General features: G+C 45.3%; 1 protein-coding gene across 1 annotated transcript in view; it reads right to left on the bottom strand.

Moving 5' to 3' along the window:
- KIAA1217 (KIAA1217 ortholog) overlaps positions 1-12448 on the bottom strand; it is a 305103-nt gene that overhangs the window by 53162 nt on the left and 239493 nt on the right. The window contains 5 exon segments of the mRNA XM_030321322.1: positions 10534-10724; positions 10727-10779; positions 10782-10817; positions 10820-11113; positions 11116-11365. Of these exon segments, the coding sequence (XP_030177182.1) occupies positions 10534-10724; positions 10727-10779; positions 10782-10817; positions 10820-11113; positions 11116-11365 (824 nt within the window).

Here is a 12448-nt window from a genome sequence, read left to right as displayed (position 1 = left end):
TTGTGGTAAACCTTTTCTTTTTTTTTTTTTAAATTTTTTTTTCAGCGTTTATTTATTTTTGTGACAGAGAGAGACAGAGCATGAACGGGGGAGGGGCAGAAAGAGAGGGAGACACAGAATCGGAAACAGGCTCCAGGCTCCGAGCCATCAGCCCAGAGCCCGACGCGGGGCTCGAACTCACAGACCGCGAGATTGTGACCTGGTTGAAGTCGGACGCTCAACCGACTGCGCCACCCAGGCGCCCCAGTGGTAAAGCTTTTCAAATAGGACTCTGAGCAATGAACTTTCTATTTCTGCCTGATGTTAACCTACTGGTGAAAAAAACTGTAGAACTAACAACATTCCTCCAAAAACTCCCCATAAATTTAACTTCTTATGGAAACATCTAGATTTATGGAGGAGACACTGATGGAGTTGGTAGTCACTGCAAAGGGGCTGCAATGTTTTGTACGTATTAAGATCGACCCCATCCTCACCCTGCTGCATGCTGCTGAGGGAGAACGACCATGTCTGGCAATTTTTCTCGTGTTCTCAGTCCTTAGATGAAAACTGGGCACACAGAAGGTCATGAAGAAATATCGTTTCTAACACTGGCCTTGAAGGCTGTTATTTCTCTCCTTGTCCTCTGCTCACGGAGAAGGAAGACTGGGTATGTTCATGTTTCCTATTACCCCTTCAATTCATTGTTCTGTCTGAGCTCACAACATCTCCCATGCTTCTGAATTCTGAGTTACTCATCTGTGAATGCCCTACGAGCATCTAGGAAGTTCCCTCACATCCTTGGAGAACTTCAGTGTGGGAAGCTGGCCTCCTGTCTGTCACATTCCAATCCATTATCTCTTGTGGCTTCAATATCTGCTCGGATAACCTTTCGAAGTTGGCCAATACAGACCTTCAGCGCTTCTTCATAGACGTGCTCTGATCTTACATTCTTACTTGGTATGCTTTTACTGTCGAGATCTAAAAGTCCAAGTTTTCACCAAGTCAAGAAGGAAACCGTGACCGAAGCTGAGGTGTTCACCTGGAATGCTCTGCATTTTACTTATGGACACAAAGATACATGCATTTAACGGCACCTGTAAAGAAACAGGCTAAAATGGAGCCCCGTTTACAAGGGACCAGGGAAAAAAGCTATTTCTAATCTTTCTTCATAACCTCACAGAGGCACTGAGAAAATGGAGGTTTGTAATAGGGATGTTAAGAGAGAATTTTGTGAAAATGACAGTATTCCTCGGAATAAACAATTCTTCACATATTAGCCAGTAACTGATGCTGTTTCCCCTAAAGGACTCAGATGACATTGGAAGGCCAGCAACTTCAACAATCACTGAGTGTGAGTGCTGGGACGGACACTGAGGGGGTAAAGGATGCCAGTCTTTCTTGCCGACCCCAGGCTTCAGAGGACCCCAATGGGGTGGGCACAGCTGGCTGAGTTCTAAGAGGTGCGTGTGCTCCAAGCAATCAGGTGCCCCTGGATGATAGACACAGAGCAGTCTCCTGGGGAAGAGCACCTCCTCCTAGAAGGAAATGTGTGAACGAAGCCCAAGAGAATAGGAGTTAGCAGAGGGAGAAGGGGAAGGAGAAGAGAGTAGAAGAGTGTTCTAAGGGGAGTCCCAGGGCAAGAGCAGAAGCATTAGACTAATACAATTTAATGGAAGCAAAAACTGTGGACCAGGAATTAATCTAGACCTGTGCTCTGACTCCAGAAGTGGGCAGGGTACGGAGACTTGGCAGGAGGCAAGGGTAGCAGATCAGGTAAGAGTGGTGGTGGCTGGGACCAGTGTGGCATCCATGAGGTCAAGAACTACGGGTGGAGTCAAGGAACCTTTGGTACTGAACTAACAGCATTCTCTGGTTGTCCAAATGGGGAGTGCGAGAGCCAGCAATCAAGATGGCACCCGAGGCTTTCCACCTGAGTAAGGAATGAATGAAGCTGCCGTGTCTGAGATGAGAAGACAGGAGCTCATCTTCGGACACACGGGGTTCAAGCCAACCAACAGACATCCGAGGGGGGGTGGGGAACACAAAATCTGCACTCACACGTCACTTAATGCCTCCAAGCCTCAGCTTCCTCAACCGTCAAACTAGGCTAACAACAGCCTTCCCTGTCCCACAGGGCTGTCATCCTACAGAGGCCCAGGAAATGACGGCAAAGGAGAAAGTATATGTGCAAGCACCTCATAACCCGCAGAACATTAGGGGTGCACATGGCTTCCTTTAACCCTTTGACTTCATTCACTCAGCAGATAGTTTTCTGGCACTGACTGTGTGCCAGGCACAGTTCCAGTGGCCGGGGGATGTAACGGTGAGTGAAACAGAGGGCTTGCTCTCATCGAATTTACATTCTAGGGGATGAGGGTAATGGTACAACAACGATTTATGTATGTGTATAAATAGATGTATATGGTCTTATATAGAAATATGTATTTTATGTATTTAATTATATATGTGTGTGTGTGTGTGTGTGTGTGTGTGTGTGTGTTGCAACTTTAATTACAATGGCCGGTAAGGGCCTCGCTGAGCTGATGGTGTTGGAGTAAAAGCCCTGATGTTGGTGAGGAGCCAGTCAGGTAGACATGTGGGAAAAGAGGGCACAGGGTAGAGAAAGAGCATATGCAAAGTCCCTGACAAGTTCAAACACAGGAAGCCAGTGATGGAGGAACTCGTGACAGGTTATGCAAAAGGCTGAATGAGCTTTCAGCATGCAGAGGAAATAGGCCCTTCAAAGTCTCCTGCCCCTTGCCAATCTTCTTATGCCCAACACTCAAATACCATGTCTGAAATGCTGCCAGACTTAGAATTCTAGAATTACAGAATTTTCTGGTTGGAAGGAACTTATTTAGGTCCCACACATTTACAGATTTCCTTCCATTCTGGTTCAGTGATCTTGACAAGCAAAAAAAAAAAAAAAAAAAAAAAAGGTGTGGCAGGCCCAGCAGGTCAGGCAAAGCACAGCCTCGCCCAGGTCTGTGCTCCCAAGAGTATAATCACTCCTTGCAAACGATGTTCCAACCGTGTTCTGCCCAGCACAGCAAATGCGCCTGGGAGTTCTCCAGGTAGCTTTTAATCTATTTCACAACTTGCTTTCTGGGCATGCTGTCCTGGCTGGGACCAGAATACAGCCCCAAGTCAGGCATGAGGATACCCACATCCAAATGGCCAGATCCAGTGGCCCTGCAGGAAGAAGTCAGTATTGCTCTTATTTATAGAGAATTTTCCAGTTCACTGTCCAGTTTCTACCCATGTTGATTAAAGCTGCACAGAACCACTGAGAGGTTCCAGCGAAGGGCATGGAGGTTTAGCAAGGCAGAGGCTCTCCTAAAGACACACGGCTAGTTCACCTGCGATCCCATGATCTGGTGCTCCCTGCACGGCTCTGAGTTGCCTCACACAGTGACTCACCATCTGGGGTGAGGCACTCCACATTTCTGTGGGGGCCAAGAACCTTCACTCTCCAGGACAAGCCTACACCCCGGCGTATGAAATCACCTCCTTTGCATTTTCTTTCTCTTCCCTGAGGGGAAGCTTTCACATTCATGCTCTGGAAGTGACATCTCACATTTTGTACAGGTACAAACCGGTAGGAACAGCCGTTCATTCATGTCCCAGCTACCTGAACAGGGGCCTGTAATTCACCTTCCAAGAGAGATAGCGTCAGCGGTGATGGACAGATGGTCCCTTGACTGGTCCTAAGGGAGCTGTGACAATAAGTTCTCCACTCCCAACTGCTTTTGATCTGTGAAATCGCAGCATGAACTCAAAAGGTAATGACTCGGGAAAAGGAAGGAAGACATTTCCTACCGTTGGCGTCTATCATGTCTTTTTGTATTTTGTCTTCGTAGATACTTGTGTTTACTGGGGAAGTTAGGGACACACTGCCTTTATTACAAAGACAAAAAACATATTGAGACAGTTTGATAGTGAAAACATCATGTGGCTGGAGTAGCTCAAGACATGGGGCTTTTGGAAAGTCTCCTGCCTGTTTCTCCTACAACGTCAATGATGAGCACAGTGGTCTCTAAGACCCCTTCAGCTCTGAGGATGGACAGGGAGGGAGAGGAGGTATTCACTAGCACTACACGAGTGGAGTGGGCAATGCAGACTTTTTAAGACCTGTGGTTTTTGGAAGTTTGAATGAATCCTTAGACCTGGTGATATTTTTCAAACACTTCATTCATGAAAAATAAACTCCAAAGATTCAATAAGGACCAGTGTAAATCTCCATCTCTACCAGACAGAAGGACAACCAATCACAAATGAGGCTAAAATGCGTCCCTGGGGCGCCTGGGTGGGGCAGTCGGTTAAGCGTCCGACTTCAGCCAGGTCACGATCTCGCGGTCCGTGAGTTCGAGCCCCGCGTCAGGCTCTGGGCTGATGGCTCAGAGCCTGGAGCCTGTTTCCGATTCTGTGTCTCCCTCTCTCTCTGCCCCTCCCCCGTTCATGCTCTGTCTCTCTCTGTTCCAAAAATAAATAAACGTTGAAAAAAAAAATTAAAAAAACAAAATAAAATGCGTCCCTGACATCACGAGGACCCGGGATTATCCAGCTCCTGGGCCACCGGGTTACTTGGAGGAATCCTATCTTCGGGCTGGCTTTGCATTGCTTCGGGCAAGACTCTGCATTGAACTGTTCTTGCCATAGTTCAAGGAGGAAGAACCTGTACCTAAACATTTATTCCTCTTCTCTTTGAAGAAGGCAAGGAGAAGGGAGTATCTGAATCCACAGGAGGTAGGTTACTCTGGCTTTGCTTCTGGTTTCAGACGTCAGGCATCTGACTGACAGCACCTCGTGAATATTCAAAGAAGATACAGGGTGCATTTAATTTCATCTAATTAGTGACAGATGATGGCTTTCCCTTTTGAGAAATTGGTTTGCTTAAAGTAACACAGACCTTGTGACATTCATTCCACTGGTATTTTTGGTAGAATATCCCTTGTGTGAGAGCAAAGTTACCTTCATAAACTTGTCAGTTCGTTAAGTATTGTGTTTACCAGTCAGTTCTTGCCTGCATCTAGCAGCCTAAGGAATGACAAGCAAAGAATACTCAACCATGAAGTTATATTCCTGTGAATTAAATTCAATTTATTGGCGCTCATTTGACTTCTGAGGCTGGCAAAACGTCATATCCAGATGCTATTTTTTATAGTACCATAATGGCAGAAATAGAGCAAATTTTGAATCGAGATCAGTCTGTCTTTCCAAATGTTATCTTTTCACTTCATTGTGTATGTCCCTTAAATTGCAGTCCATTCCGACATTCTCATGAAAGCTCCCAGACCAGTGTAAGTTCAGGAAAGTTCTCTTTTCTTCTGAATTCACAGCAATTACTGTCTGTATCACTTCTTTTGAATTAATTATGTACAAGCAGTCCCCAGATGATGATAGCCTTGTAATTGAAAAGTTTACTTGTACTTTCATTGTTTAGAACTTGGAATTGGTGGTTGGATTTCCAGCTGGCCCACAGAAGCCTCTTTAACCTACAATGTATTATTAGTGCTATCATTGTTCCCCATTGTTTTCAAGAAAAAAACGTGTCCTGACTTTCCAGCTGGACGTGGAGGTGTGAGGACAGATCTTCCCCAGAGTCCCAGCCTCAGGGAGAGACACTCTTTCCCCCTTAGTGGCCTGGCATGGCCTCCTCCCTTCTTTCTTCTTCACTAGGAGATAGTGTCACTCTTAGGTGACAACAAGGACATCCCTGGGCACCACCCGTGAATGAAACCCTACTGCTGTGGTTGTTCCTGCAAAAACAGTTATTTAACCTACAATTGTAGCTCAGAAGCTTCCCGTACGGAACTGTGGCACAGCTTATATGTTTGTATCATGCTTTTAACGTTTTATATGCTGTCTTCCTGATTTCTAGTCCTTGTGCATGGGGACCACATCTATGTTTCTTTGTACGCTGTAAAGCATCCAGTCCTCAGCTCAGCACTTAAGAGGGGCTCAATAAACATTTATTGATCCATAATTAGAGCTACATGGGAAAGCAATTCAGACAAGGGCTGAATCAGTCAGGCACTGTTAGGCATCAAAACAGATAAACTCATAATGTCAGCTCTACCTGGTAGGTCTCTTTGTCATCAATTAGATAGCTCTGGTGCATTTAAAAGGATGCCCTAATCCTGGCTTGTCTTTTTGCTCCTGGACCCAAGAAGAGATGTAACCCTGACTACTCCCCTGAAATGGACTTGAAAGTGGCTTTGATATTCACGACATTCTAGTTTGGATCTTTAAGCCCAGTTAATTCTGTTCTCTGTTCACACTTCAGTTTTATTGTCTCCACACCCCCCACCTGCATTATGTTCTTCCTGGTGATACACTGGACAATTTGTTTCCTTGCTTCTTTAGGTACGGTCTTGTGTCCTGGCCAGCTCTGCGTACTGACGTCTGTTTAGCAGCATGTAGCAGAGAGCTTTGCTCAAAGTGGGGACACTCGAGCACTTACTATGTGCCAGGCACGGGACATGGCACTTAACTGTCATGAGTTGTTCTACTCCGTGAGGTAGATTCGTTACTATCATCTCTATTTTACAGATAAGCAAACTGAGACAGAGACTCAGTAACTTGTCCAAAGTCTCTACTGCTAGCAAGTGTTAGAACTGGGAATCGAACCCAGGCAGTCTGGCTTTGGAGTTCATGTTCATAAACAGGACACGTTGTGGCCTCTCCATAAATCGCTGATCAGATTGATTGAATCAAAGGTAACAGTACCAATAGTACGTTCCCACAATAATGAAGTTGCTTTCCCAAGAGGTGAAGGGCAGAATTGGAGCCATGTTTTATGAAGGTCACAATTGGCATTCCTTCGTTTCTCCACTTCATTGAGTAGAAAAAGTCCACATTTCCCTTACAGGGGTGCTTCTCAAACAGGGGCATTTTGCACCCGTCCCCCCAGTGCAGGGGGTGCATTTGGCAACCTCGGGAGATATTTTGATTGTCATGACTAGGGCAGGGTAGAGGGGAGTTTTGCTACCGACATCTAGTGGGGTAGAAGCTGGAGATGCCACTAAATATCCTTTGAATCTCAGGGGAACCCCTCCATCCCCGCAAACAACACGTTATCCTGTCCCTGCCTGGGGCAGAAGTTATTAGTGCAGAAGTTAAGAAACCTTGTTCTAGAAAGATCCCAAGTGTAACTACTTAGGAGGTCTCTGATGTGGCTCACTTTGGACTACACATTCAGGAAAAGGAAAAAAATTATTATTTTTCAGTCATTCAGGCTCGCTTCTCCAGTAGGATAGAGCATAGTTTAGAAAACCTTCAAAGGTCTACCAGTCACTGTGAACATTTAAAAAAAATTTTTTTTAATGTTTATTTTTGAGAGAGAGAAAGAGAGACAGAGCACAAGAGGGGGAGGGGCAGACAGAGAGGGAAACAGAGAACCTGAAGCAGGCTCCAGGCTTTGAGCTGTCAGCACAGAGCCTGACGCGGGGCTCAAACCCATGGACTGTAAGATCATGACCTGAGCCGGAGTTGGAAGCTTAACCGACAGCCACATAGACACCCCTACTGTGACCATTTTTAAACGACATAAATTTAAATTTAGACTTTCACTCAATCAGTTGTTCAACCAAGCATGCATCCCACCCCTCAAAGCTACCAACACAGTAACACGTAATCCTCATAAAGTGAGAAAGTGAGATGAGGTGATTAAGAACAGACATAAGCTACCAGCGAGCATGTGGGCTTCCTCCCGTACACAGAAGCTCCCTGTCCTCTTCTCATTGGCCCAGGGCAGGGAACCCTGCTTCTCTAAATCTGGGAATTCTTAGAAATCACGATGGGATTTCACATGGCTTTTCTTTCTCCACATACAGGTGCCTAGGCGGGGCAAGAATTTGCTCCCTGCTGGATTCTTCACTCATTTGTTGAATTTAGCCACAGTAGTGTGGAATGGTATAAAAATATGAGTTTACCATGTCTTGAAAAATATTACATTAGGAAGAATCTGTTATACATTTGGAAAGAGAGCGATTAGTCACTTTGCAATGAGCACTCTTGAATTCTGAGTGTTCTTTCGATAAAGATACTTTACATTATAGGATCCACACTATAAATAGAAAGTAGCAAAACATAAATGTCCTAGATTTTTACAGTTCTTAAGGGCTGTTTTATGTGCCGTGAATAGAAATAACGATGCTGTTTAATGAAGGAATTTTATAACCTAGGGAAGACAGAACCTCATGCACGGAGTCATCTGTCACACGTCCTCCCCTACCCCGGGCACTCCCTCATAGCCACATGGACCATTCTCTTCTTGGGGTCCCAGCTGAAGGGACGTCATCTGTGTAAAGCCACTTTAACACTTGAGATCATTTTCTTTCTAGAAGCTCAGATAGAAGAATTGGTGTCTTGAAAGTCAAAGGGGCTGGAATCTGCTCCCCTGCCCCCAAGATCCATGGCCATCTCAGGAGGAGAGCCCTACCATCATCTATGTTCTATTATAGACGCTATTTTCCCCCCAGATCTTCTATATATAACTTGTCATCACTAGATGCCTTGTGGAAACATCTCTATAAGAAAAGAGAAGCCAAATTCTTTAGATCAAGGCACATGACTAAATATAAGAACCGACATGAAATTTATCTTTAACTCGTCATTTTCAAGTCAATAGAGCTGTTATAAATCATGTTTCTCACACCCCCCCTCCCCCCCAAAAAGCTACCGTTGGAGGTTTCCTAAGTACAGATGGGAAAGAAAGAATTTTTCTCTCTGATTTCAAACATCCTGCAGTTATCTGGGCCATTTCATATACGATGCTCTTCTGAACAGCACTTGAATTCAGCAGTGCCCAAAAGAAAGCAACGCTACTGATTTCTTAGTCCCCCTCCTGTGTTTTTGTAGCTTCACATCTTAGATGTAAAATTTCGCTTCAGAGTTTCATATAAAAAGCACTCTCAAGATTTATGTGCTTTTTAATATTTTGCAATGGCAACAGAAATTGATTTGGCGCTTTACAGGACCCTGCATTCACGAAGGTGGACTTTTAAGGGTTGAACTCTTAAAAGTATACAGATTAAATGCATCCAAGATGACAGCACAGTACAGGGGGAAACAATGGGCTCTAATTTTGTGCTTCAGTAATTGTTTCCGGTGCTCTTGTTTTTAAACTTTCACAAAATCACAAAATACGATTCATTTTTTTGCAAATAAAATCTATCAAAAACGTTCTCTTCTTTTCTTTCCCCATTGCTGCATAATGCGCTAATATACTAGCTAGGGCAGTTATATTTTAAATGGCCTGTATATACTTAGCAGCATAATTATGCAAATGCTACCATGTTTATGACTGTAAATATCCTTCAGGAGCAGTTACTTAGCATCCGGTCCTGAAACAAATTTTGAAGAATTCTAGTTGAAATGCTCAGAATGCACACCTCAATTTACCTCTCTGCTAGGTAAAACGTGTAGCTCATAAATCCTCACCCATCAGGCAGAATATTGCACAGTGGTAAAAAAAAAAAAAAAAAAAAAGTACGGACTCTTTAATAGATATGGACATTCTATGCCACTTACTGGCTTTATGACCTTGAGGAAGTACTTAACCTCTCTGAGCCTCAGTTTCTGCATCTATAAAATAGGGATGATGATAGTACATAAGTGATACTACCCTTTTGGTGAGGAACAGGGAATAGTGGTTCTAATAAAGTGCTGAGTAACTGAATTCATATGTGACAACAGGTAAGAATGTTAACCTCTTTCAGACTCCATTTCCTCAACCAGATTTTTAGGATTATAAGTATTATGTTGGCTTCCTTCAACCAATTCAGGCTAGAGAAAGTCCCTCTATCAAAATTAGCTTTTCTATTATTATATGAACTTTTGGAGGGTTTTAAAAATGGACGGGGCTGGAAAGTTATAAAAATACATACATTAAAAAAGAAATTTAGATACTCGGAGTGTCTCATTCCCTAGACAAATTTTGCTGATCTCAGTACCACTTTTGAATGAGTATTGAATCTAAACCAATCTATTTTTATGCAAATTCATGCTTTATCACCCTAGATGACAGACAGTGACACATTCTTTCCACTTCCGAAGGCCAGATGAGAAAGCAAAAGTGCACTCTATAAGGAAAAACACAAACGGCCATTTCGAACACTTACAACTTGAACCACTCACTCCTCTTGGTGCACAGATCAACTCCCATGAGCTCCTGATCTGTTAGTCCAAATGGTGTCTGCTGATCACAATTTTCTTTCCACTTATTCAGATTTACGCTGATGATGACGTTAGACCCATGCTCCCCCCAGGCTGGCGTTGCCCGCAGCATGCGTCACCGCACTGTGTATCTGCCCCCCGCCCTTTAGCATGGCTACTGGCCTGCTTCACTTGACCCCCCCACTGTTCAGAAACTCCTTGCAGACAAGGATGGCCTTTGATCCTACTCTGTGGCTTCTCCAACACCCGCAGGGCACGCTGCACAGGGCTGGTGCTCAGGCGACACCTGTTCCCTCGGTTTGACTCTCAAGAGGGGTCCTCAATAACTCCCAGGCGCACGCAGACCACCCGCGGCCACCCTCACCATCTTACCTGGTCTCTCTATCTTTGGGTATTGTAGCAGTGCTGTAAGCAAACACTTGCTTCTCAACTAGAGGTGGGCCGAAGTCCACAATGCTGGATAATCCTGGAGCGGTCCGTGGTTTTTCAATATACACCAAGGTGCCGGGCTCCTTTTTGAAGGCCTGGCGGCTTGGAGAGGCCCGATCTGGCTGCAGGGTGTGTGAGGGGGCCCGTGGGCGTTATGGTGGGCATGCATGTCTACCATTCTCAGGTCACGACTCGGTGGGGAGAGGCGGGAGGTGTTTTGGCGCCAGAGTAGGCAAGTGGCTATCTGGGTATTTCCTTGATTTCTGTCTATACAGTGACTGCTCCATATGCATTTCTGCTTGCAAGGAAGGGTTGCAGTATGCACTCGCCGAGCGAATTGCCGTGCGGTGATATGCAATGATGTGATCAGGGACATCCAGCGGGTGCCCACCGTGGGAAGAGGCTATGCTCATCCGTTCCCTCGTGATAAGGTAGGGATCAGTATAGAAGCCCTCGTTTCGGTACATGGCAATGTTCTTGCCACTCATGTCTTCGTCCGGCTTCACATCTCTTCTTTCCAAATGGCGCTTGGGCTGGGTGAGATGGATCTGGAGACTGGCAGGCTGGAGAGTCTGTCTTGGGGATGGTGGCGTTGCCAGGAACAACCATCGGGGCGGGTGCCCCCGTAAGGAATTCTGGATGGGGAAGGAGGCATGGAATGGGGCACAGGAGTGGATGGTGGAGAACTTGGAATGGCATGGGGTGGATGAGCTGTGGATCCAGGCCGAGAGGCACCAGGGCCATCTCCTCTTGCATAAACAATTTCTCTCTGCATCTGAAAATAAAACAAGACGTTAGAAAATCTCCTTTGATATTCATGTTCGTAGAGATGTCTCGGTGTGACAGTGTGGCTTTCCTGATGTAGCAGGCTGAATCACGGCCCCTCCTTCAGCAGGATGCCCGTACTCTAATCCCTGGAACCTGGAACTATGTTACCTTTCGTGGCAAAAGGGACTTTACGGATGTTCCTTTTTAAGGATATTGAGATGGGAAGAATATCCGGGATTACCCAGATGGGCCCAATGCTATCCTACTATATGTGCAAGAGGGAGGAGGGGGTCAGAGTCAGGGAAGGAGACGAGAGGACAGAAGCAGGGCCAGAGAGAGAGACTAAAAGATGCTCTGCTGATAACTGTAAAGAGGGAGGAAGGGGCCAGGAGTCAAGAGTTGCAGGTGGCCTCTAGCAGCTGGAAAAGGCAAGGAAACAGATGCTCCCCTAGCGCCTCCAGAGGGAGTGAGGCACGGCCAGTACCTTCATATTGCCTGTAAAATCCATTCTGCACTTCTGATCTCAACAACTGTAAGCGAATGCACTTTTGGTGTTCTAAGCCACTAAGTCTGTGGTAGTTAGTTACAGCAACCCCAAGAAACAAATACGCCCAATAAAGAGCTCAACATTGTGAGGGTTTGGGGGGAAAACACCGCAGTGGTTTGCTTTGGCAGGTCACAGCTCCTTAGAGACATTTAATAAATGCAAATCTAATGTATCAAAAGTGCTAAAATATTATTTTCTAAAATTTGTCCGGGGCGCATTTTCTAGTATTGGCCCTGGAAAGTAGTTACTAAGCATCTCTCCCATCTCTCCAAGCAGAGACAATCTAGAGACATGGCCAGAGAGGGTAATGAGATGCACAGGGAAAACTTGGAAGTAAGTTTCATTATTTCACCAGCCCTCTACTTGAGCCTTGGAGAAACCAGCTCCAAGAGTTTGGGAGAAAATAATGATCTGAGAGGTAAAAATGTAATTGGAGGCAAAACTCATGGTGGTGGGGGGGTGGGTGGGTAGGTAGAGAAGAGGGAAAGGAATCTGAGGCATGGTGAAGAGTGAGAATCCTAAGAAACCCTTCTGGGTCTGCCA

This window comes from Lynx canadensis, chromosome B4 (genome assembly GCF_007474595.2).
Source record: "Lynx canadensis isolate LIC74 chromosome B4, mLynCan4.pri.v2, whole genome shotgun sequence".
Taxonomy (NCBI): Eukaryota; Metazoa; Chordata; class Mammalia; order Carnivora; family Felidae; genus Lynx; species Lynx canadensis.
Note: the sequence above shows the minus strand (reverse complement) of the source record. Positions and strands in the feature narration are given on the sequence as shown.